This window comes from Muntiacus reevesi, chromosome 2 (genome assembly GCF_963930625.1).
Source record: "Muntiacus reevesi chromosome 2, mMunRee1.1, whole genome shotgun sequence".
In the NCBI taxonomy this organism is placed as follows: domain Eukaryota; kingdom Metazoa; phylum Chordata; class Mammalia; order Artiodactyla; family Cervidae; genus Muntiacus; species Muntiacus reevesi.
In genome coordinates, this window is record NC_089250.1 from 52924477 (window position 1) to 52950055 (window position 25579).

General features: G+C 54.7%; 1 protein-coding gene across 1 annotated transcript; it reads left to right on the forward strand.

The window, feature by feature from the left end:
- The first annotated feature begins 11102 nt into the window (after positions 1 to 11102).
- BHLHE23 (basic helix-loop-helix family member e23) lies at positions 11103 to 11774 on the forward strand. Its single transcript, XM_065919677.1, has one exon. It carries the CDS (start codon positions 11106 to 11108, stop codon positions 11772 to 11774), a length of 669 nt encoding a protein of 222 aa, XP_065775749.1. The 5' UTR covers positions 11103 to 11105.
- Positions 11775 to 25579: the final 13805 nt, after the last annotated feature.

The window sequence follows — 25579 nt, forward strand, 5'->3', positions numbered from 1 at the left end:
GCTAAATTTGGTAAAACTTTAAATTAGGGTAATTAAATAATTAGTTGTAAGATGACAAGCTAGTAAACAACTCGTCTGGCCCTCTGACGCCCAGTTTCACCGTGGTAGAAACAGCCTCAGGGAGCAGCATGCATAGAGCCGGAGCCGGCGCCGGGTGCTGGTCTGGATGTCAGGCCGGCCTCTGCCTTCCCAAAGGGTACCAGGGCGCGCCTCTCAGGCCAGGGCCTGGTAGCCTCTGGGTGCTCGGTATGGAAGGAGCAGAGCCTGGCATGACCTCTGCCTTCAGGCGTCCCCCTCTCTTCTGGAAGCATCGCTGCTGGAGGGCACTATGGCTTCGGGTTTAGGGTGGACACAGGCCTACAGAGCCGTCCATGCAGCAAACCAAGCACTTGTGTCCCTGGGGAGGCTCGGGGTGGGAGCACAACCAAAGAGCAGTTTGGGTTTGAGAAGAGGTGAACCCATGGCCACCCTGCCGTCCCCAGACCTGAGCCCTATTCCTGCCCTCCTCCCAGCGTCCGCGAGAAGGTGCCCCTTACAGATAGGGAGGCAGTTGTGTTCCAGAAAGTGCAGCTATCTGAGGGGACATTCAGTCTCTAGGTTAATGTGGCACCTTTAGTTCCGAGACATTCAAGAAAGCAGTGTTTATGGAGTGTTGACACGTCTATGGCCACGTTTTTTTCCAGGTGAACCCCCGTCAGCTCTGAGTCTTCTCCTGTTTCCTCATGTTTCCAGGGGTCAGACTCCGGGCCAGTGTGGTGCCCATGGACCTGAGACACTGTTCATGACCAAGCCCCAGGCTCCAGGAGAAGCCGTGGTTTTTACACCGGCTCCCTTGTTGCGATAGTGCATCAGTCAGGCCACGTTTGAGAGCCTGAAGCTGGTCTGAGTGTGGGCAGTACCCGAGGGGGCTGCAGGCATGCTTCTTGAACCTGATCAGTTACACACATCCCGAGTGAACCATAACACGGTCCTCCCGGGATGGGCCCACCTCCACGAGGCCCTGAGCCCCTGGGAGCCGCACCCACGCCCGGTCCACTGCAGGTGATCGGGCCGGCAGCCTGGGGGCCTGCTCAGTGAGCTGTGATCTGCCAAGGACACTTCTGCCTTTGGAGTCATCGGTGGGGCGGAGGGGGCAGTATCATTATTCACTAAATGCGGGTGAAGCTGTGCCCACAGATACCATTGGAGGCAGCAGTGCAAGGAGAAGGTGACTCGAGGCCAAGGCTGAAAGTGCCCCGGGGCTGCCTCTGCTGGGTTGGTTGCAGAACTTGGTCCTGAAAGGACACTTTCCTCCTGCCTAACGCGGAGTGCCGGCCAGACCCTACCCATCAGGGCTGCCCATCACAGAGCCCCTGATGAACGGTGGGGCCTATGGCCTCCTGATCAGTCAGGCCCCACCTGCCCAGCTGCCGGCTTTCTCTCCGGCATTGGTCACGCTGCCAACGTGCCACTGGCCGTAGAATTCCTGCTGACCCCTGGGCACTGTGACCCTGGAGACGCAGGAAAGGGCAGGTGCCAGGTGACTCTGTCAGGCAAACATATGCCCTTAGTAACCTGACAGGGAGCAGTGGCTCTGCCTGAACCTTCCAGAAGATTCTTCCTCTTGGATACAATCACATGACCAGTCAGCCAGCAGTTGTGTGGCCTGAGGCTGGAAGCTCTGCCAGGCTGAGGAGTCCACATGCCCTGCGTGCTCAAAAGGCCTGTGTCACCTGCTCAGGGCACTGCTGGTGGGAGCCCCCACCGCCTGAGCATTAAACATTGGCGAACGTTTCTCAGCTTCCAGACCCCAGCAGGAACACGGCATGAGGGATCCCAAGGTGGCACTTGACACCCTCCCAGACCCAGCCTCCAGCCCAGCACCCCCTCCGCCTGCCACAAACAGCACCCCCCCAGAGCCCAGGAGACCTGGTTCTCTGTCCCCAGCATGGCTGTAGCTGGCGGTTTGCAATTTTGTCCTAAAAGGATGATGAAAGTAAGTAATCTGGAGGTGAGACCTGCCACCCCTTTGGCGGGGAGCCTGCACTTAACTGAGGATGTAGCTATTTATTTCCTCCCCTCTCTGGTCCAGAACATGAAACATTTATTTTCCCTTTTGCGCCTGTGCACTCAAACAGTCTCGGACCTGTTCCCCACGGAGCCAGAGAGAAAACTGTCCACTCTCACAGGAGGGCATGGACCACATGGAGGGAATGATCCAGTGGAACCCAGGAGGCGCTTCTGCAGAGAGCCACGTCCCCCATCCCCGTCCCCTGTCCCGAGGAGCCAGGAAGGAGGGGGGAGTCAAGTACAAGGAGCCGCCGACTCTGCCCCTGGGGACGCCGCGTCAAGCGGCATGGAGCATCAGATGTACCTTGTGGCCTGGCCATCCAGCCAGTGGGATGGGGCATTCAGGCGTCTGTGAGCTTGAACATCAAGAGAACACAGGAAAGGGCTGGTGAGTCTGAAGTGTCTGGATCCTCCCGGCCCGGGGAGGGTAGAATCCTGCCTGTGGCACTGCCCGCTATAAGTAGGACAGCTGCTTCTGTGGACCCGCTTCCCCGTTTATCCTGAGAGTCTTAAAAATGCAGAAATCATTTCTGAAAGGAGGGCATGCCAGCTCCCGGGAGCTGCTCAGGGCGGGGCGGGGAGTACGTCCTATTTGGGGAAAAAACAAGGGAGGGACCCAGCGGACCCTACCACCCACTGTGGGAAACAGAGGATGCCTCTCAGTTCCAGGAGGGCGAGGTGCCCAACCCCACCCCACCCCTCCATCAGAGGACCTAGAACAGAAGAAGGAAGAGATAAACGGGAGTCCTGCAGTTGGTAACACCGCACCTTCATTGCCAGCATGTCGGGCAATCTGACCAGTGGAGCCCCTGAGGGTGGCTGCCTGTGCCAGTGGCTGGACACCAGCTGACCGTGCGCGCCTCCCACATACCCCCCACCCCGCCCCCGCCCCAGCCAGGCCAGCGCCCTCTACTGACGATAAGCCAGATTCAAGGGCATCGAATTAACTCCATCCGTCTCCATGCAGTGAATCAGCCACCCACCCCTTTCTCTCTGCTAAAAGGAGAGGGAGGTGAGCACAAAGTCACACCACCTCTGCTCACTGCAGGGCTGGGTGCCAGGGACACGAGACGCCGCTGCTGCTGGAGACACGAGAGCCACAGCCCAGGTCCCGGAGTGATTTCCGAGGACCAGCAAGCAATCCCACAGCAACGGACCCAGAGCCATTTCCGTCTTGCGGGGGGATGCTCTGTGTGTGCAGAGTGTGCTGGCATTTTTCACCAGCTAACATCTTTATGCTTCACTGTCTAATTTTTGCATTGTTCTAGATTCTGACCTTATATGGAAAATGTGAGATAATTCTGAGCTTCCACTCTGTTTTTGAAAGTCGCTTCCATTTGCCCAATTTCAGAACGTGGGGCTGGGTCGGCTGCAACTGTCTCCCACCCCCACCAGGTGGCGCCACCTAACTGAGCCTCCTGGAGCCAAGCCATGGACGCCAGCGAGTGGCTGGGCTGGTCCCATCCAGGATGGGGGTATCCGGCTGCATCTCCTCCTGGTCAGTACCCACAATAGCCAGCGGTCTGCTGTTGACACACGTTGGAAGGTTCCGGCTGCCTCGGGGACACATGACCCTCATTTCCTCCCTGCTGCCCCTCCCCCTAATCAGGCAGAAAGTGGTGTGACATCTCCCAGGACCAAGGGTCTCAGCAGCAGTCCCTCCGATGCTAGGACAGGGCCCAAGAGCATGTGCAGCCAAGATGTAGACGCCCCGGGACCGTCACGACCACCAGCCTGTGTCCAGTCCCCGCACTTGGACATGCATCATGGCGTCAGGTCTCAGACCGAAGTCCCAAGTGATGTGTCCAGGCTGAGGGGCCAAGGAGAGGCATCACCCAGGGTGGGAGACTGACCCCACGGTCTCTCCAAGGAATCCTGGCCTCGCCGCCCCATTTTGCGGACAGGGAAATAGCCAGCCTCCTGTTCAGGAGGCCCATGGAAGAGCAAGGCCATCCCGGATGGCGGGTCCATGCCGCTGTCATCCAGGCAGGCCTGACCTGTCAGAGCACGCAGGGTGGACAGCTCACACAGGACTGTCCCCGGATGTATATGAGCACACAGCGGCCATGCCTGGGTCTCATACCTGTCTCACAGATGAGATGGGGGCCCAGGGTGGGCTGTAAAGGGAACAGCAGCCTGGCCTCAGCGTCTGAGCCCTGAGCACTGTCCATCTGTGCCTGATGCTCCCTTGGCCCGTCCTTGCAGCCGGACCTGCTCCCTTCTGGCCCCAGGCAGTCATCGCACAATCGCCACCCTCCCCGCCCCACCCGCCATCACACTCCTACCTCCCAGGCGAAGACCTCTGCGGGTGTCTGCAGCCCCCTCTGGAGCTCACCCTGACCCAAGGCTTCAGGAAGGCAGGACTGCTGCGCCCTGAGCAGGACTGGGGCGGGGGTGGACACTGGGGGCCAGAGGTGTGGACAGCATGCCCGCACCCACCACCCCTGCAGGCACCCATCCCTGCAGGCACCCATCCCCCTTCTGGACTCCTGTATAGAGCCCAACACTGACTGCCTTCCTGGCTGCATCCCGATTATTCCAGAGGGCCCAAGGGGTCTGGCCCAAGGGCAGCCAAGGCCACACTCGGACACCAGGCTCCTGCTGCCCCCAAACCTCCCCTGGGATGGGCCACTGGCCACACAAACCCAGGGGCTTGCTGCCCCCTGGAGGCCAGAAGGAGAACCGCCCCTAAGTGGCCACTCCCTCCTCTGCACCCTGGTCGGGGGACCGATCCCAGCAGGAGACTTCGCCTCTTATTTCTCATCATGGATGCTGGTCTGTAAGGCTCTTCTCTCCTGTCCTTGTCTGGCTTTAGTATCAGGGCAACGCCGGCCTGAAAAAATGAGTTTTGAAATGTTCCCTCCTCTTTAAGTTTCTGGTAGATTTTGAGAACTGCTGTTCTTTCCTCTCGAAACGTTTGGTAGAATTCACCCATGAAACCGTGGTCCTGGGCTCCTCTTTGTTGGGAGGTTTTTAGTCATTGATTAAATCTCCTTACTGCTGACTGTCTGCTGAGATTTTTCATTTTTCTTTTTTTTTTTTTTTTGAAGATCTATTTCTTTATTTATTTTTTTAAATTTAATTTTATTTTATTATTATTTTTTAAATTAATTAATTTTTTTTTTATTTTTCAGTGGGTTTTGTCATACATTGATATGAATCAGCCTTAGAGTTACACGTATTCCCCATCCCGGTCCCCCATCCCACCTCCCTCTCCATTTTTCATGATTCAGTCTCACTAGGCTGTCTGTTCCTTGGAATTCCCTATTTCTTCAGATTTGTCCAACTTACAGTGTCTCGTTCATGGACATCTCTCATGATACTCTGTGTTTCTGCGGTATCAGTCATAAAGCACATGCATATTTATAGCAACTTTATTCACAATTGCCAACAACTAACAGAAGAAATAGATATTTGTAAGTATCTGGACATTTTAAACAATATGATCAATACATTTGATCAAATTAATTTATAAAGAACACCAAATCTCCCCTCAAAAAAGTGTACACAAATTGAGCAGATGAGATAGTCCTAGAGGCTGGGGGAGAGGGAGGGACGGATAGGTGGCACACAGGGAACTTTCAGGGCCCATGAAACTACTCTGTGTGGTGGATACATCTCATTCCTTGTTGTTCAGTCACTAAGTCCTGTCTGACTCTTTGTGACCCCACAAACTGTAGCCTGCCAGGCTCCTCTCTCCTAACCCTAACCCATGGGATTCTCCAGGCAAGAACACAGGAGTAGGTTGCCATTTCCTTCATCAGCATACATGTCATTAGTGTGTTAGTCACTCAGTCATGTCTGACTCTTTGCGACCCCATGGACTGTGGCCTGCCAGCCTCCTCTGTCCATGGGATTCTCCAGGCAAGGATACTGGAGTGGATTGTCATCCCCTTCTCCAATACATGTCATTATACCTTTGTAAAAACCCATGGAATGTACAACACAAAGTGTGGACCTAAACTATAGATAATGATAATGTATCAAGGGCTTCCCTGGTGGTCCAGTAGTTAAGAATCCATCTACCAATGCAGGGAACACGGGTTTGATCCCATATGCCACGGAGCAACTAAGCCTCTGCCCCACCACTACTGATTCCACGCTCGGGAGCCCAAGTGCAGCAGTTACTGAGCCTTTGTGCCCTAGCGTCTGCTCCGCATCAAGAGAGTCACCACAGTGAGAAGCCTGGGCACCGTAACTAGAGAGCAGCCCCCACTTGGTGCAGTAGAGAAAGCCTGTGTGTGGCAACAAAGATCCAGTGCAGCCAAATAAATATTTTTAAAAAATAATGTGTCGATATTGGTGCATTGGTTGTAACAAAAGTAACACACCAGTGCAGGATGTTAATAATAAGGGTGGGGTGGGGAAACAGGGTGTGTGGGAACTCTGTACTTTCCCATCCATATGCTTGTAAACTTTGAAACTGTTCTTTAAAAAAAGTGTATAAAATTTTTTAATGCCCATAATGCTGAGTTTAAACCAAGTTTCAACAAAGAAAATAAGCAACCACATTCATGTCCTTAGGGAACAAATTTTTCAGATGAATCTTAACATACCCAATATAAGAGCTTAATGGACTGTTGCTGATTTTTTCTCACCATCTGTCAATTTTTGTCTGATGTATTCAATAATATGGTAAAAGACGTTCTCACACCTATTTCAGCACCTATCAGACAAATACTCAAGTAAGAATATAAAGGATTTGAACAACACAGCACACTTGATTGAAGACATATATATATATATATATAAAATTTCAACTATGTGCAATAAAATCCCCATCATATATATGAACCATCATATATATGAACCGCAATGTGATAAAATTAGAAATCAACAAGAAAGGAAAACCCCAAAGGTATGTGTAAATTTGGGTATTTTGCCCAATATTTATTTAGACTAGCTTTCCTATGAGAAAATCTTCTAACATTGTTACAGAGAAACATAAAGACTCTGGGCCTAAACCCGGGGAAGCAGGCAGTGATCTCAGAGGGAAATGATGAACCTTGATCTAATGTTACAAGCTGTTGGCCAAGCTTATCACTCTTAATGAGCCACAGTGGGTGGACATCTTGTATGGCTGGGGGAGGATGTCAGGAGTGCTTCCTGGAGGAGGAGGTACATTCAGCCCAGTGGGATGGGCAGGGTGTGCCAGGTGGGCAGAGAGCCAGACCCAAAGCACAAAAACCAGAAACATGCACATCACTGGGGCAGTGCAGCTCATCTGGCCAGTGCTGAGGGCGAGCTGCGACATGGCTCTGGAGCGGGGCTGGGCAGGTGTAAAGACCCGGAACGCCCCAAGGAGCAGGGACTCTATCCCACAGGTGACTGGGACCTACCGGGAATCTTAAGTGGAAGGAGATGAGGTCAGCCAGGAATCTGTGCTGATGGAGAAGGAGGGGCAGAGAAGATGCAAGAAAATCAGAGCTGAAGCCACCAGCGCCAGAACCCTGGGAGGCCCCACTGCCTCGAGTTTCCTGTGGACTCAGGAGCTCTCTCGTTATTACTCAGGGGAAACAGTTTTGCCACTAACCAAAGAGTCATTTGGGGAGACATATTCATGTTGATGCATTCCATGCATGCCACCTAAACACACAGCAGGGACCACCTCTGCGGGGAACCCAGCGTGTGGGATGTGATGTGGCAGTCGTGAGCAACATTTTGGAGATGGTCGGAACCAGGGGACTGTCTCCTATATACCTCACCCAGAGGCCACAAACCAGCAGCTCATATAGCATTAACACCTCCTCTCCTGCAACATGGATAAACTTGGGAACACGCGCAGTGAGAGAAGCCAGTCACAAAAAGCCACACAGTGTGTGAGTCCATTTACATGAAACATCCAGAGCAGGCAAATCCATGGAGACAGAAGGCAGATGCTGGTTGCCATGGGCTTTGCGAAAGGAGGAACGGGAGGGATGTGGGTCTAACGTATGTGGGTCTTTTTGGGGTGACGAACGTGCCCTGGAACAGATTGTTGTGATGGACACATGATACTGTAAATAATCTAAAAACCTTGACTTATACACATTGAATGGGTAAACTGTGTAGTACTTGAATAATATCTTGATAACGTTTTTTTTTAATTCTTCTTATCACCCTGGACTCACCCAGCACGGTGCACACTAGTGGAGTGGAGGGAGAGAGGGAGGGGGGAGGGAGGGCTTTATAAGCTGTCAAGTCCTGTCCGCGAGCAGGAGGTGGTGCTTCTGTGGGGCTTCTAACAACTGTAACAAACAGGTTCTGGTAAGAGGACTGGGAGCATCTTTCTTTGCCTTCCCCCCACGGGAACACAGAGATGGTGGACAGTCAGTGGCCAGAGCTGCCACCTGGAGGCTCTGCCACTCTACTCAGGGGACTTGAAGGGCAATTACCAAGCATTACCCAGAGGTACTTGGCAAGAGGTACAGGGAACACACACCCCTAAAATGAACCTCGGCCCAGGCCCTCCATCACCAGAGAACCCCAAATGCAGGACCAGTGCTGCCTCAAAGCAGCTGCTAACCTCTTCCCTGCTTGGCGGGGCCTGACCCTTCCTGGCTGTCCCAACCTACTGCCCTCAGCCTACCCACGGGGACCTCACCCCAGAGGAACCACCCACAACAAACAGCAAACAGCCGACCGCGTTTAACCTTCTGCACTTAGGAAATAGCCCAGAAAAAAAAAATCACAACCCAAAAGCAAGTGTGGGCATGCAACACAAAACCAATAAAAACATGAAGAGGTTTGAAATCAATGTTCTTTGGGCCTCTTTCAGCCATGTTCCAGGATTGGCCATGGAATGCCTCTTAGTGTAAACAATTAAACAACTGCCCATCAATGACGTTTGGAAAGAAACTGCTGAGACATCAGAAGCGACATAAGGAACAAGGAACACCCTCTGAGCAGGTGGTGGAGCAGGCGGGGTTCTTGTACCCGCCCTGGAAGGCAGATTCTTCCCCAGGGCTGGCATGGCTTCGGAAGAAGCCGGCCAGGTCTGGGGCAGCGGCCAGGTTTGGGGTAGCAGCTGCACCTGGGTGCCTTGTGTTTTACCCAGTTCTAGTGAAGCACTGGCCTTTGGAGCCGCCACCTCCAAAAGCAGAGAGGGGAGACTTGCCAAGGTGTCAAGGGTGCCTCACTGTGCCTGGCTGTGCCAGGAAGTGAGGCTGATGGGGACGGGAGGGCCTGAGAACGCTCATTAAACAGCAGGGCCCGCAGGTGGGGTGCAATCTCCCAGGCGGCCAGCAGGTGGCAGCGTCTGCCCAAAAACCACGCCTGTCCAGGCGTATTCGGGACTCTCAGCCAAGGCGATTGCTTCTACTGCCGCTGTCAGAACCCATGGGGGGGGGTGGGGGGCCGGGCTGACGTCGGATTTAACTGAACCTCCCGGCGATGCTGACCTGCAGCCACAGCGGGAGCTCCGCTCCAGCCCCTGTTTTGAAAGTCGATCTCCTGGGTGCCTCTGGTTTCAATGAGTACATATTCTGATGACATTCCCACGACCCCACAAGTGCCTGCCAGACACCTCTTGGATGGTCCAAACGCCCCCATCCTCAGTTTGTCCACTGAGCATACCCTCCCCCTCAACCCCCCCCCCCCCAGCCCTGAGGCCCAGAGGCAGGAGACCCTCAGCTCCCATCAGACCCCACCACTCGCAAGGGCCAGGGGGCATCAGTGGAGATGGCCCACTTCTGCTTACAACCCCTTTCACCCGGAACAGCTCTGCCAGGCCGGGAGGGACACCCAGGAGGAAGCGCCCCCAATCCCCTGAGGGCTGCGGTGCAGTGGTCTGCAGAAAGCCTTCCCCTGAGCTCCTTCTGGGTGGCCTCGGTCCTCCCAGCAAAGACCAAACTCCCAACCAGGACCAGCCACGCGGGCCTCTGCGCCCACTCCCACCCCCGCCCTCTGCTGCCCCTCCAACATCCTGGATGCCCCTACCCCTCAGTGTGCTTCCCCACCCCAGCGGCTGGGCCTCCCCCACTCGCTCTCCACACCTCGGCCCAGGAGGCAGTGCAGGGGCTCCTTGGAAAAGGCCTCCCCCAGACCCTCCTGGTCCTTAATTCCCAGCCGGACACGCAGGTAGGTGAGACCTGCTCTCTTAAGCATCAGCCCCAGGTTCCGCTTCCCTCAACCCGGGGCCAGAGCGCCGGTCTCTGATGTTCCCACGATAGATGATCCACGTGTTTGCGCTGTCTCCTCGAACACTCCCATCCACTACCGAAGTCCTGGAGAGCCAGCAGGCCCTGGAAGGAGCGCTGGGAGCGCCCAGTTTGCCCCTCGGGTTACCTGGCTGTGCGGTACTACTAGCACACCCATCGGGGAGGAACGAACGCCCCAGGCATGCGCCCGGCACCTGATCCGGACTCGGCTGGTCGGGCTCCGCGGTGTTCTGCGCGCTCCCTGCTCTGATCCCTGCCTGCCCGACGCCGGACGTGGCTCCTGCAAATGGCACAGAAGAAGAGAAGGAGCCGGACTGAGGCGGGTGCCCACGAGAGACAGGAGCGTACAGCGGCTGCACCCCCGGGGGCGGCAGAAAGCAGCGCTGAGACGCGGAGACGCGGGGAACAGCGCTTCTAGGCCCCACCGCGTCCACCACTGTCTCCGACCAGACCCCCGGCTCCCTCATCCCGGTGGCTCCCCCACCCTTGGCCGTCGGTCTGCGCCGCCGAAGCGGCCGAGCTCCGGAAAGAGGCGGTCACCAGGTCCCCTCTGATTGGACGGCTGCGAAGTCCCAGCGGGCGCCTCCGCACCTTAAAGGGGGAGTGGCAGCGAGAGTGGGAGGTAAGCGCTCCCCAGCCCAGTCCGGCGCTCGGCTACAAGAGGTGGGGGGTGTGGGTGGGGGGGCGGTAGGAGAGACAGAGATGGAATAGGAGGGGGAGGGGAGAAGGGGCAGGCGGAGGCGGAGGCGACCAGGAGGCGGGGCCGAGACGCTGGGAGGCTCGGGGACTGACCGACTGCCGGACGGACGCGCGAGCCGAGAGCGACACCGAGGCAGCGCTGGCGGCCAGCGCTCGGCACGGCCTGGGCCGTAGGAGCACCTGCCCGCCCGGCGGGCCCTCGGGCCCAGAGGCGCGGCCATGGCAGAGCTCAAGTCGCTGTCGGGGGACGCGTACCTGGAGCTGAGCCACGGCTACGCGGCGGCGGGCCTCGCCTACGGGGCGGCCCGGGGGCCCGAGGCGGCCCGCGGCTACGGCATGCCGGGCACGGGAGGTGACATCCCCGCGGCGTCCGCGCCCAGAGCCCCGGCCGCGGCGGCCGAGAGCAGCGGCGAGCAGAGCGGGGACGAGGACGACGCCTTTGAGCGGCGGAGGCGGCGGCGCGGGCCGGAGGGCGCGACGGATGGGCGCCGGCGGCCGCGGGAGCAGCGGTCGCTGCGGCTGAGCATCAACGCCCGGGAGCGCCGGCGGATGCACGACCTGAACGACGCGCTGGACGGCTTGCGCGCGGTGATCCCCTACGCTCACAGCCCGTCGGTGCGCAAGCTCTCCAAGATTGCCACGCTGCTGCTCGCCAAGAACTACATCCTCATGCAGGCGCAGGCCCTGGACGAGATGCGGCGCCTCGTGGCCTACCTCAACCACGGCCAGGGCTTGGCCGCGCCGGTGGCCGCCGCGCCCTTGACGCCCTTCAGCCAGGCTGCAGTGTACCCCTTCTCTGCCAGCGCCGCGCTGCCCTGTCCAGACAAGTGCGCCGCCTTCTCCGGGTCGCCCTCGGCGCTTTGCAAACACTGTAACGAGAAGCCCTAAGGGCCCTGGGCTGTCCCTCCTTCAGCACGCCTCCTTCATTTTACCTTGCCCCGATAACTGCCACCCTCCCCCACTAGACTCCGCTCGCGGGGAGAAGACGGCCGCACCTCGCTTCCAGCCGCTGTGTTCTGAGCAGTTGGGCCGGCGGAACAGAAGAGCAAAGCCCAGACAAGGAGTGGGACTGAACCGGACAACGGGGTGCTGGAATCCAAGTCCTAGAGCCTGCAGCGCCCCTGGGCACTCTCCGGACGCCGCCAGCCATCGACCCTGGAGACAGAACTGGGCTGACCAACCGTGTTTGTCTGGGCGCCACCGCTCAGCCTCAAAAAGAAACTCGGGGTCGCAGCGGGAACAGGGGTTGGCGCGATCCCCGCGCGGGTGGTTCTCCCCAGAGCCACCTGGGGGCTCGCAGAGCGCAGGGACAGAGGGTAGCCCAGGTCCCGGTCCTCTCGGGGCGCGTGTTTGTCCTCCGTCGGCAGTCTTGCCAACCGCAAGGCCGCGCTCTGGGTGGGCGTGTTCCACCTCTGCCGGCTCCTTGACCGCCCCCCACCCCTCCGCCCCGCGCCTCAAGAGTGGAACTGCGGGATGAGCCCCAATCCGGTCCCGCAACTGTGGTTGCAAGGGAGCTAGACCGCGGACACAAGAAGACCCCGGTAGCTTTTCGCCTTTCCCGTTTGTTACGTTTCCTTTCCAGCCTGCCTGGAGATGCTGACCTCTGGGTGAGCGGACGTTGACGCCGGCTGCTTCCCATTGTCCCTAAGCAGCGCCTGGACTCTCCGGCCACCACCGCCCTGGCGCGGCCCTGGTGAAGCTGTATGGAGATGCGCCCTCTGCTTAAAGGCGGCTGCATGGAGGAGGGCTCCTGGGGTGTCAGGGGAGGGCCTAGTTTAGCCCTGGTAACAGGCCAAGGCCCCTCTCCACCGACCCCGCACAATTCTGGGAGAGGTGACCCGGCCAAGGTGAGTACACGCTGCTGGAGGCACGCCCTGGCCGATGTGCACGGTGATGGGATCTCTTTTAAAGGCAGTTCTCAACTCAGAACTCTGCCACCAGCCGGGGTCCACGCGCAGCGCACAGCCTGAGCCTCCCAGAGGGACCGAGCTGTGCTCGCCGGTTTGCGCTGGAGCGGTTCTGCCACAATACCCGGCTTTATTAACCCAATTTCCTCGGCTGTCCTTAATGCTATGCTAATAGGGGGAGGACTGCGGCCCTACAAAGCGGCCTGTCTACAGCGGTTAACTTTAATTAATACATTTCAAAAGGCCCTTTTGTATTTGCAAAATGAAGTGTGTGATTAAGTCTTATTCATAAAGACATATGTTTAATACTGGTTTTTGCTAATTTCCATATTTATTTCTTATTGTCTTTCTCCCCATAACAGACTAGTTTATCAGTTTTGCACATTCTAACAGCTGAATGTTGGAAAGTGTGTTTCACATGCCTTTTAGATAACTGCATACCAAGTGTCATCAATTTCTAGGGTCATTTCAAAGTGACTCTGAATCAACTTTACAAATTACTTACTTATAATCTGAAACAGAGCTGCTTATTCTAAAGTCACAAATGTTTAGCACATCATTTATATTCAGAATAAAGTATTTGATTTCAACTAATTTTTAAAAATAATATGATGAAATTTTAATATCAAATTAAATAGTGCTCATTTGTGACAGAATTCATAATTTCAGCATTCTGAGAGTTGTGTCAGTTTGGGCCACATGCTTCTAAATCAGTCTAAGAAGTCTCTAAGACACAGGCAACTGATCTGTAAGCAGCCACTCAGCAAATACACCAAATAATAAGAAAAGGAGCTTCCCTGGTGGCTCAGATGGTGAAGAATCTGCCTGCCGATGCAGATGCAGGACACCCGGGTTCAATCCCTGGGTTGGGAAGATCCCTTGGAGTAGGAAATGGCAACCCATTCCAGTATTGTTGCCTGGAGAATTCCATGGACAGAGGAGCCTGACAGGCTACAGTCCATGGGATCGCAAAGAGTCAGACACAACTGAGGAACTAACACACACACACAATAAGAAAAAGGTGAAGAAAAAAATTTCTCTGCCCCTCTAGGTGAAAAATAACAAATTTTAAAAAGAACCATTAAAGTGAATTCTTCCAATAATTTCGTTTAAGTAAGAGTTAAATTTAAATATTTTTAAAAGCTGCAAACCTGTTTATCCATGTCCTCCCAAAATGGTAGCCATGCTGTTCCCTGGGATTGAGTGAAGGAGTTTTATAAAGTGAAATTAGGTGGGTTTCTCAACAGCAGCCACTAATCATGCAATCTGAAATATTAAATGAATGCTTGTTTGGCTTCTCCCAAGTTTATGCAACAAAACTCCTCATTCTAAGACAACCTAGACATTGGAAGAACATTCCCAACAGGAGGGGTCTGACCACTCCATGGCCTGTGTGTCCCCAATATAACCAGCCAGAGGTGCCTGTTTGTGAACCCGAAGCTCTGGGAGCTTCTGATGGGGGTTCTGGTGTCTTCCCCTAAGGCTCATTTTCCTGCAGGGGTGGCATGAGTTGCTGTGAATGAACTTGAGAAAACTCATCACCTGGCACCTAACCCAGAGCTTGCCTCCTGAACAGGGGACAGGTGGGAGCGGAGGCAGGGGAGGAATTCAATGGGAAACAGCTTTTTGTAGCTCAGGTTTGACACAGCTTATTTTCAAAAGGATGTTGTTCAGTCACTCAGTCGTGTCCGACTCTTTGAGACCCCATGGACTGCAGCCTGCCAGGCTTCCCTGTCCTTCACTATCTCCTGGAATTTGCTCAGATGCATGTCAATTGAGTCAATGATGCCATCCAGCCATCTCATCCTTTGCCACCCCTTCTCCTCTTACCCTCCATCTTTCCCAACACCAATGGGAAATCAGTCTTTTCCAATGAGTCGACTCTTCACATCAGGTGGCCAAAGTATTGGAGCTTTCCATCAGCATCAGTCCTTCTAGTGAATATTCAGGGTTGATTCTTGGAGGAGCAACATACTAAGGCAAGCCTTTTAAAACTGGGGCTGCCCAACACAGATAGTGCTGGCCGTGTGTGGAATCTTAACATTTTCTGGTGGCTATGTAAAGAAAATAGAAGTAGATGAAATTAGCTTTAATGACTTATTTATTCCACCATAGCCCAACTATTATCATTTTAACATGTAATCAGTATTTTTTAATTAGTAGGAAAATATAAATTACTAGGGAAATATTTTACATTTTTTCTTTTTTGTACTGAGTCTTCAGAATCCAGTGTGTCTTGCATTCAGAGCCCATGTCAGTTTGGAACAGCCCATTTCAAGTGTCTAGTGTCCACGTCCCAGTGGAGATAGCAGCTCGAGATGATAAAAGTGCAAAGCATTCAAAGTGCATTTTTTAAGTTTTTATTTTTAATTGGAAAATAATTGCTTTCCAATGTGTTGGTTTCTGCTGTACATCAGCCTCACACAGGCCAACCACACTGACTCCTGGGGAGCCAGTGGAGTGACCCTGGGGTCCTTTCCGCTCTGGCCAAGGGGTTGTCTTGATTCAGCAGGACCTTCCTCTACTGACCCCACAGATGAAGGGCTTGACCTCACTGGCTGCTTGCGTGAGTCACTCTCGGACCAAGATTCCTTCACACTCAGGTTACGAGCCCAAGAATCCCGGCTCCTGGCAGCTTGGGGCAGGCTTCTCAAGCCCAGTGGCTCCATGGCGACTCTGGCCAGGGTCAGAAGAGGCAAATTATTTGATCACAGTCCTGCACCTCATTTCCATTTACTGACTGACATGACGGGTGTTGCTCCAGCACTTTCGGTTCTTATGGTGCTCAACACACTTTATGCCCAAAGATCATTCTTTTCTTGGTAAGAAATTCACATACCTAAAGCATCATCCCAGTTTCCAGTAATAGGTAAGGGCGCTCAGACTCGGAGGGCAGAACTCTACCTACACCAGGCTCTACCCCCAGAGACCAGGAGCGTGGACCACGCAGAAGGCATCTAGCCCCCACAGGCTCAGGGATGGACCCCTGAGTACCACACGCATGCTTCCATTGTTTCGTTTTGCTGACTTCATCCCAAAGATGAGGTTTCCTTTTCACATCTGCAGAGGTCATGGAAACCTCTGGGAATCTCGTTTTCCCTTACGAGTAACCTGAGGAGCGTCCTAGTGCAGATGCTTGCTTTGTTAAATATGCCTGTCTGTCTCTTTGCAGTTTGGGGGCATTAAAAGAAGTTCTGCCTCACAAAGGACAGATATATGTTTTCCTGAATTGATGGGGAAATGCGTCAACCATTACTCCGCCTGGCCCAACCAGCCTGCCTCTCCCTCGGCGCCTGCACAGACCCTGCTCTGCAGAGGCTCCGGGCCCTGCTTAATCCAGCAGAGAGTGATTACAGCAATTTTATCATGTGAATTTGCCTGGGATATGTTTTTAGTCTTTAATCCGTTTGGGCATCCCATTTGAAGGGATGGGATAGAGGGATTTATGATGGATTAAATAATTTCTCCCTCAATTGCCTCTTTGGGCTTGTAACTCGATGTTCCAACTCCCCAAGTCTGTTCATAAAATCAGAGAGTTAATACACATTTGTACATTTAACCCCAAAGGAGCAAAACCCACGTTACCATAAATGCAGGATAGCTGAAATAATCAGCAAAGTAACCTTTGATCCAGGGTTTACCCTGTTTAAAAAAGTGACTTGTGCCATTTTCTTCCCAGCCCGAAGTGCCTGAGGCATATGCGTTCATATCATGGTAGAAAAGCTGTTTTTTCAGTGTGGTTCTGAGTGGGAAGGCGGCCAGAGTTTTTCTGGAGGTTAACATGAGGGGGTCGAGTTTGTAAATGAGGATGTTTCGCTGTCTCGGCTCTGCAGGACTCCTGCAGGACTCCCGGCTGGTGCCCGGTAGGGATACAAAGGGAAGATGCTCTGTGGCCCGTGTCTGGGTCCGCACTTCCTGGGGGCACAGCCCACTGAATGCATCACAGAGACCCATGTGGCCTTGTCCCCCACGACCCACAAGGCCTCCTGGGGTGCCAGCCCCTCACGGTGCTATGCTGCCGCCGGGGATGGGAGTGAGGGAGGTCCTTTCGAGAGAAGCTTGCCTGCATGTTGGAAGCAGCCCAGCCTTCCCAGAGGCCTGGCTTCGCCTCCAAGCTCCATTTTGTCTAAAGTGATGAGTCCACAGTCAGTTGCTCTCCTGGGGGCCCTGATTCGGCCTGACGGCAGCGCAGTCTCCCCAGTTCCACGTGGACAGCTCTCTCTGCCCTAATGAGGCCAAGGCCAGCCTGGGAACCTGGCTTCCAGTTCCGAGACGCCGTAGGGACGAGCGGGGCTCTTGGATGGCCTCAAGGCATCTGCCAGGATGCGTTTTGTCGCCTTTATCACTCCGCTGCTGCTGGCTCAGGGCACCAGCTTGCATCCCTGCCTTTGACCACAAACGGCACCCAAGTTACAAGATCCATGGGAATGAGCGGCTGGTCTGAGTGCCTCGTCCATGTGGGGTGACAGGTCTGGGTTGGGGCAGCCTGCACCTGCCGGGGGTCCAGAGACAGGCTCATGTGACGCAGCCCCGAGTCATCACCGAGCAGGCGGGAAGCCAGGTCCCCCCTGCCAAAGTCACTCCAGGTTCCAGGATGGTTTGGGTTGAGCAGCCTGGATGCTGACCGAAAGCTTGATAGGGGTCAGCTCACCACTCAGGAGTGGACACGTCCATGGGGTTTGGTAACAGGGGCACAGAAACCCCACTGTTCATAAGTTGCTCTCTGGCCCATGGCGCCCAGACTGGGTGGGAGGAGCTGGGTCTCAAGCCTCTGGGCATTAAGACCCTTCGTCCTTCCAGCACCCCCCTGAGCAGCACAGTTGCCCGGCCCTCAGCCACCCTCGAACCACTGAAGGTCTAAGACGGCAGGGCTTCCTTTGACGCATCACAGATTCATGGGCAGGTGTTTATTTTCCATGCAGGAGTCTGGGTTTCCCAAATTAATGTGAAGTCTGTAACCTGCTTCCTGGACGTGAAAACACTACTCTTCATCCACCCTGAGCCCTTCTGGGTTCAGGGTCAGCAGTGATGTTCCAGAGCTTTCCATGAGCTATCCCCCCTCCCCCCACCTCAGGGACCTGGGGCTGCCAGATGGGATGAAAGCACCGTCCTCAAATGTCCCAGGGCTGCTTCCAGGGAACAGAAGCTGCCTCCAGGCCCCCTGCACACACAGCCTGGCTCATCTCCTCCCTTTCTCTCTTTCTCTTTCTCTGTCTCTCCCTGTCCTTCTCTCTGGTGCAGCTACTTCTGGGGAGAAGAGATTATAACCCTCCCTTCCCTTTGGCAAGCCCTCCTCCCCTAACAAGCATGCTCCTTCAAATATTGCAGGTTTAGGGTCTCATGACCCTGCTCACTGCCCCTAGTGCAATGCTGGTTGCCTCTGCTTCGGGAAGGCCTGGCTGGTCTGGAAAGGGAACACCTGATCCAGAACAGCTGACCATCCCCTTTCAGTCCAGCCTGGAGTCGGGTGGACACAGCCTGGGGCAACCATGCTGTCTGCCCAAGCATCACCTAAACTCACGTTCAGGTGAGCACGCTCACGTCCACGAGTGCATGTACAGGCGAGACACGCTGTAGACTGTTTCCTCTCTGCCAGGGCCACATGGTGCCCTTCAGGGTGGGAGGGGGCTGTTGGGGAGGTGGGTGAGACAGCTCTGTAGGTCAGCGGGCAGGACCCGAGAGGGGACAGCCTCACCATGAGGGAGCCTGGATGGCCGAATGTGGCCACTGTCTGAAGGGACTCTGCAGAGACGGGGGTGAGGGCAGTGTTCCCTGAGCTGCAGTCATGTCCTGAGTCCCCCAGCCTGGCCAGCCCCAGCACCCGACCCTCCCCACTTAACTTGTAGCCCAGCCCAATTTCAACAGAGGCAGAAGGGAGCCGGCCGAGAGGGAGGAGGCCTTGGCCGCCGCTGGAGCTGCAGGAACGTTGGGCAGGGGTCAGCACCTACTAATCAGCACATTGTCAGCAGGCTTGCTCTTGTTTTCTGTTTAACACGCTGGTTAAACAGTGCTTTTGAAGGGCCATGGGTGCCCACACCTGCCGTTCTCACCTCTCTCTGCACTGCAGGGAACGCCGCGGCTAATTAATGTCGTGCTGTGAAGTGGCCATGCTGACGGATGAGGGATGCGGATGAACTTTCAAGGATACTGACTTCATTAAACCGGCTCATTACAGCTGCAGACCTGCTAAAGACGTTTTTGAAACAAGGCCCTTGGCTTTCAACTGCTCCTCCACCCACCGCGTCTGGGAAAGAACAGTGTTTGCAAAATAACCACAAATGAGCAGACACGATTGAGACCCAGTGAGCATCAGCCCAGCACCCAGGTGACGATGCAGAGCCCAGCACCCGTTTTCCCCTCTGTCCAGGGACCCTGTGCCACAGGAGGATTGAGTGGGGGTCCTGAGAAGCAGCTTCCACCGCTCCCACCCCGTCAAGGCTTCATCAGTGCCAACTATGCTCCCGGCCAGGGGAGGTCATGGCCAGTGTCTGGGATCATGTACTCGGTGACCCTTTGCTGAAGATCCCACCCCCACCCCCTTAGGCCTCCTGCAGAGCCTGCAGGAAAAGATGAGAGGGCAACTGGGCATCACTGCTCCAGAGGGGCAGACCCTTCATTCTGCAAGGGGTTACTGCTTCCTGTATCTTTTTTTTTTTTTTGGCTGCACTGGGTCTTTGTTGCTGCGAGAGGGCTTTCTCTAGCTGCCAGGAGTGGGGACTGCTTTTCCTTGTGGAGTACAGGCTCCAGAGTTCTTGGGCTCAGTAGTTGGGGGAGTGGTCTTTGTTACCCTGAGATGTGTGGAATCTTCCTGGACCAGGGATGGAACCCAGGTCCCCTGCACTGGCAGGCGGATTCTTAACCTCTGGACCAGCAGTGAAGTCCTTTACAGTATCTTTTTATTGTGGTGAAACATACTTACATAAAACACTGTTTAACCCCTTTTTGAGTGTATTTGTTGGCACTAAGAACATTCACAAGGTTATGCAACCACCACTTCTCCACCAGTCTGTTTCCAGAGAGCTCTGTTAACACCTACAATTCGATTTTTTCAAGTCAGTCTTATTGAGGTGCAATTTGCACCCAGTAAAATGCACCCCTTAGATGCAGTTCATTGGATGTGGGTAAATGCATATAGCCTGAGACACAGCAGAGCAAGATACACACTCTAGCCATTACCCCAAAAGCCCTCTTGTGCTCGCCTGACCTGAAACCATGGGCCTGCTGTCTGGCCCTACAGTGACTTTCTCAGGAATGTCTCCTAAATGGATTCTTAGGGTGTGGGGTTTGGGGCCTGGCCTCTGTCACTCAGCCCAGGAAGTCTGGATCTTGTAGAGGTTACCATCTGCTATGTGGGTGGGGAACTCAATGGTGCTGGAGATTTGGGGGCTGGGTGGTGGTGTGTCCTACTCCACCATGGGCACTGATCTCTGAAAGTCAGGGGCCACCCTGATTGTTGCAGAACCTTGCATGAGCCGCCGTGTTGTGGAAGAGGCTCTGGGGGACGCAAGCACCCCACTTTGCTCTTTATGGAGCTGTTTCTGAAGATGACCCTGCCGGCCATCTGGGGCACCCCATAAAGGAGGTCCAGCATCCACCGCTCCATCCATGCCAATCACCCTCTGGAGTCCTCTGTCTCCTGCATTTACTCTTCCTTCCAAAGACACGTCCTCTCCAGGGACACCTGGGCATGGCTTCCCTGACAAGGTGGGGGCAGTGAGGTGGTCCAGGCCCAGGAAAGGTGAGGGAGAGTGGTCACATCTGGCCCCTGAGCTGCCTGGTGTCCATACATGTCCTTGTGAGGGGCCGGGCCAGTCTGTCTGAGTAAATGGGGCTGACAGCAGTGGTCAGGGAGGGGCCCCAGGAGGGCCAGGCGGGCAGGTGCCTCATGATATCACTTTTCCATGAGTCCAGTGCCCAGGGCTGCCGCTAAGCTGCTTGTCAGTTAGCGTTAACCTGGAGACACCCGGCCCCTTCCTGGGAACCACAGAAGGGCATCCAGAAGCCTCAGACTCTCCTGAGGGAACAGGAAAAGCTTGCATAGTGGGCAGGGCCCTGCCTGGGAGGTGTGATGATGTGATAGTGGGGAGATGATCCAGTGGGGAGAGACGAGAGTCCATGTCTCACAACCACTGTCTCCACAAACTGGGAATGTGGCCCAGGGTTTTGTGCTCGAATTTTGTCTCAGGTTTTCCTCCTGTTGTACTTTTTTGATAGAGAAAAATATGGAGAAGGTTCTAGTGAGCAAAGTGAGTGTCATAGGCTGTGGTCGGGGTGAATCACTGCTGCTGGGGTGACCCGAGTGCCCCAACGCACCCTGCCTTGTCCTGGGGGGTGGCTGTGGGGGCCCAAGGCACAGACATCAAGGGAAGCTGTCCTAGCAAACAGAGGCATTCCTAATCCCCGCGTGGCAGCTCCATTATCCGTCGGGTGGCACAGGGATGTTCGGATGGGACTGTGATTAAATTTCCTTGCATAACGAATGACCCTGAGTAGGTTTCTGCAATTTTCATTTTATGGAGATTTAATATAAATCAGTGCCCTGTTGCTGGCCCCATTTTAATCCAGAATCACTCATTAGATGAAGACCAGCAGACATCGGTGGGCGAGGCCTATGGGCTGAGCCGCGGACTGGACCCACCTGAGTGCGTCCAGATGGACGGCTGCTGCCCTGGATCTGTGGTGGGTGCTAATCTCAGGCCTTGGCCCGCTTCCTCCCATTACACATATTAATTGCAACCAAAATTCCAGGGCGGAACTGTCCCTGATACTCTCCTGAGACTCCTCTGTTGCTGCTCCCGCCTGCCCACCCCACACAGAAGCAAAGCTGCCCAGGAGCCGGGGCTGGGGGGTGCCCACTGACAGATGCCTCCTGGAGACCGGCAGGGTCCGCATCCTACTGGCCAGACACACAGCTGGCTTCCCAGGTGAAGAGCAGGAAGTCATTTTAGTAAGCCTCTGCCTGAAGTAACTGCACGGTTCGTACTTAATACTGAAGACACATTTCCTGATCATCTGAATTCAGATTGCAGCAGGTGTCCTGTGTTGGTATTTGCTGCTCTTGCCACTGTCCTGGCCCCCGCACGCTTAGCCCTGAGCCTCCCTGAAACCCATTGACCGGGTCACTCATGTGGCTGCAGACCCCCTGGCAGCCCTGCCTCCTACGACTCCATGGGTTTCCTGGGGGCCAGATGAGCTACAAAATAGCAGTCCCAGTGCAAAATGAAACTATGGGGCCCTGGCTCCAAAGTGATTAAGAATTACAGGGTGGAAATTACAGAATTACAGTGCTGGGCTCCTGGCACACCGCTCAGATCAGGCTGCCTCCTGCAAAGCCAGCCCTGCTGGGGGAGGAGGAATGCAAAGAAGCCTGCCCCCACACGCTCACACACAAGCATGCACACACATATTGAGACACATGTTCACATTTGCATACATGCATACATGTATCCAGACACATGTTTGCATTTGTACACACGCTCACATGTGTGTACATGCTTGCACATACTGCTCATTTACAGGCATGGTGACAAGTCTGGCTTGGTTGTGTCCCCCTCTCTGCATAACTGACTGTAACCTTGCAGGTTCTGCATTTATGAGCTCCCCCCATGCTGAGATCTGACAGAACACAATTCAGGTGCTTCTTGAATCTGTTTCTCCCAGGCTTCAGTCCTAATAAACCCCAAGTAAGCACTAGCATTTCAATCAGGTCTCCATTTCAGAAATTTTGGTTGACACGACAATAGGCATGATTAAGGATCCTGAGAAGAGGCAGCTACCTGACTCATCTGGGTGGGCTCTGAGTGCTGTTACATGTGTCCGCATGAGAGAAGGTGGAGGGAGCCCAGTGACAAGAGCCACAGAGGAACAGCTCCCGCCAGAGTGGGCATAGGCAAGGGTGAAGTTCCCTGGAGTCTCCGGAGACTGTGGCCCTACCCACACTGACTTAGGACCTCTGGCCCCCAGACTGCATAAAAGCAAGTTTCAACTGTTGAGCCCAGGTCTGTGGGCACTTCCATGGCAGCCACAGAAGCCATGGCCAAGCCCACCCTGGAGGAAACAAGGACCCCACCAACCCTCATGGCACTACCTCTCCTTCATGGGCTGTCCAGGGCTCCTCCATGGCTTTTTTCTCCCAGAGGTTCATGGGGGCAGGGAAGGGCCCATGGTGGTTGCTCCAGGCCCCCTGGCCGACTGTGTGCACACAGCCCCTGGGGTGCTCACAGCACCACCATCCTCTTTGCAGGTCAGTCCATGGGTCGTCAGAAATAGCACAGAGCTGCCTAGATGGACCCACAACCTATGCATCACTAGGAGCCATGCCGCAGAGTTGTGGGAGGGTCACGTGGACCCTGACACAGTCACGAGCTGGGCATGCCTACTGGACCCTCCGGGGACCCCAAGGTGTTAGCCGTCCTGGGAAAACCACCCTCACATCTCACAGGTGGGAGACAGTGAAGCAGGTGGAAGGCTGTCTCGAGTCATGGTGGCCATGGGGCAGCTAGTCCCTGAGGCAAACAATGATGGGTGACATTGGCTTAGAAATCACAGTCACCCCTCCCACCACTTTTTATTCATTAGAAGCACATAGTTATGCCCAGGCCACACTCAAGAAGAGGGAATTAAGCCTTCTCCTGTGGTGAGGACTGTCAAATAATCTGGAGGTGTATTTTAAAACCATCATGCTAGAATAGGTCACGTGAAGGGATGGAAAGAAAATCACCGAAAGATACCCTGTCTGGCATGTAAAAATGTTCCCACAATCACAGAGTCTAATTTCAACTTTTAGGTGTTCATTTCTTTAAGCATCTAGTCCCCAAGTTCTAGAGTTGGATGCGACTGTCTCAACAAGGGGTCACGTGTGAGGAAACTCCTTGTCAATCCTTTCCAAGAGCAAACTGCTGTCTTCTCTCTCCGGGTCTCTGCTGACTGTCCCCTCAGCCCCTGGGTCATGCTCAGAAACAGGAGGCACTCAATGAGGAGATGTGACATGTGACCCTGGGCCCCAATGGGGCCCCAGTCCTCTCCAGTAAGTCCCCCAAGCCCGGACGTCAGGCCCAGGTGCTCAGGAGGCAGAGCGCCCGATATTCTGGCTCCATCAGTGCCCTGATGTTGTCCTTTATTGGCAGCAATCAATGCCTGTGCTATTTAATGGAATGAGTTTAATTGTGATAATGATTTTGTGTCATAGGAGTGGCCATTCAGAGTCTGATATAAAAGCTACAGTAATAAAACTTCCTCTGTGGTCTTTTCACTTCATCTCTATTTTTTTGCAATGTGGATTGTGCTAGAATGTTCCATGATTGGAACAGCCCACAGGACATTTCCCACTGCAGATGCTATGGTCTAGCTGCACAGGGGCCGGCTATGAGCAGCAGATGGGGCGCCCCTGACCAGGCAGGACCCAAGACCTGGATCGGCCACTGGCCACCTGGAGCCTTAGTGTCCTGGTATGTAAAATGGGTTAAGTCTCTGCTGGGCTGGGAGGTGCCCATGGGACCAACAGACACCCAGATGGGCAGTGCCCTCAAACAAAAGGCTCGCCTGGGTCCCCTGACATTGTGTAAAGGGTCGAGCACAGACCCAGCCTGTGTGTGACTCTCCTGATAATCATGCTGTTCTCCAGGACAAGACCCTTAAGTCTCCCACATGGATCAGCTCCCGGGACTCATTCTTGGTTGCCAGACTCTGGGGCTAACTGTGCTGATTGACTCAGTGCAGACATGGGGAGGCCACGTGGGCAGAGGGCTTCTCAAATGCCAAAGAGGGTGGATCGGAACCAGAGGCCCTCCCCCAAGAGGCCTGGACCAGGCCTTTCAGGGGCCCAACTGGGCTCAGGTGGTGGGAGCTCCAGGCCAAAACCACTGTCACCAGCACAGTCAGAACCAGCAACTCAGGGGTGCAAATGAGACCAGACCATCCACACTCTTTCCCCTCTCCCTCCATTGGCAAGGCCAACAGTCCCCACCTTCCTAGACCCCATGGTCAGTTCTTCCTGAGCTACACGTGCTACACTTGGAGAGCAGTGCTGGATATCAACCCCTGGATTTAAAAATCAGCCAACTGAGTTCAGGCTTTCTGCTGATTAAATAGTTCTCAGCTGTCTACACTCCTCTCGGGGCCCCATCCCTCCCTGCACCCCACCCCTCAGGGCTCCCCTTTCTCCCTCTCTTCATCTTAGTCTGGGGAGGGGTCTGCCTTCACAGGGTCCTGGGCTGACCCCCGTCTCTGCCCAGGTGAGAACCATGGCCTCCCTGGGTCCCTCTCTTCCTCTCAGTCTGGGGAGGTCTCTGCCCTCTGCCCTCACAGGTGCCTAGGGTGATCTTCCATCTCCCAGGTGAGGACCATGGCCTCCCAGGTCCCTCTGTGTCTCAGATGCTTCTGCAGACTCTGAAGGCAGAGTGCTGTTTGCAGCCCAAGCAGAGAGCTGACATACTGCAGAGAGGGGAGAGAGGAGAGGTGCCGGCCGACCATGAATATTGATGGCCCTTCCTCTGTGACACGTCCCGCCTGGGCCTGCCGCAGAGCAGAGCCACGGCCGCACTGAGATCCATGTGCCTTTGTTGAGTGTCGGGACGCACGGCGCGACAGATGGACGCTTGCCTTCAAACCCCCGTGCCCGAGCCCAAGCACCGCGCTGAGGGCCGGGACGTTTCTAGTATCACACACTTGCCTCGGGGCTTGTTCTAAATCCTACTTACTGGGGGCTCCAGCTTTTTATCAGTCAAACGCCTTAAGCACTTTGTCAACTTGGACATCTGGCCGCACAGTTTAAAAATTTTTTATTTG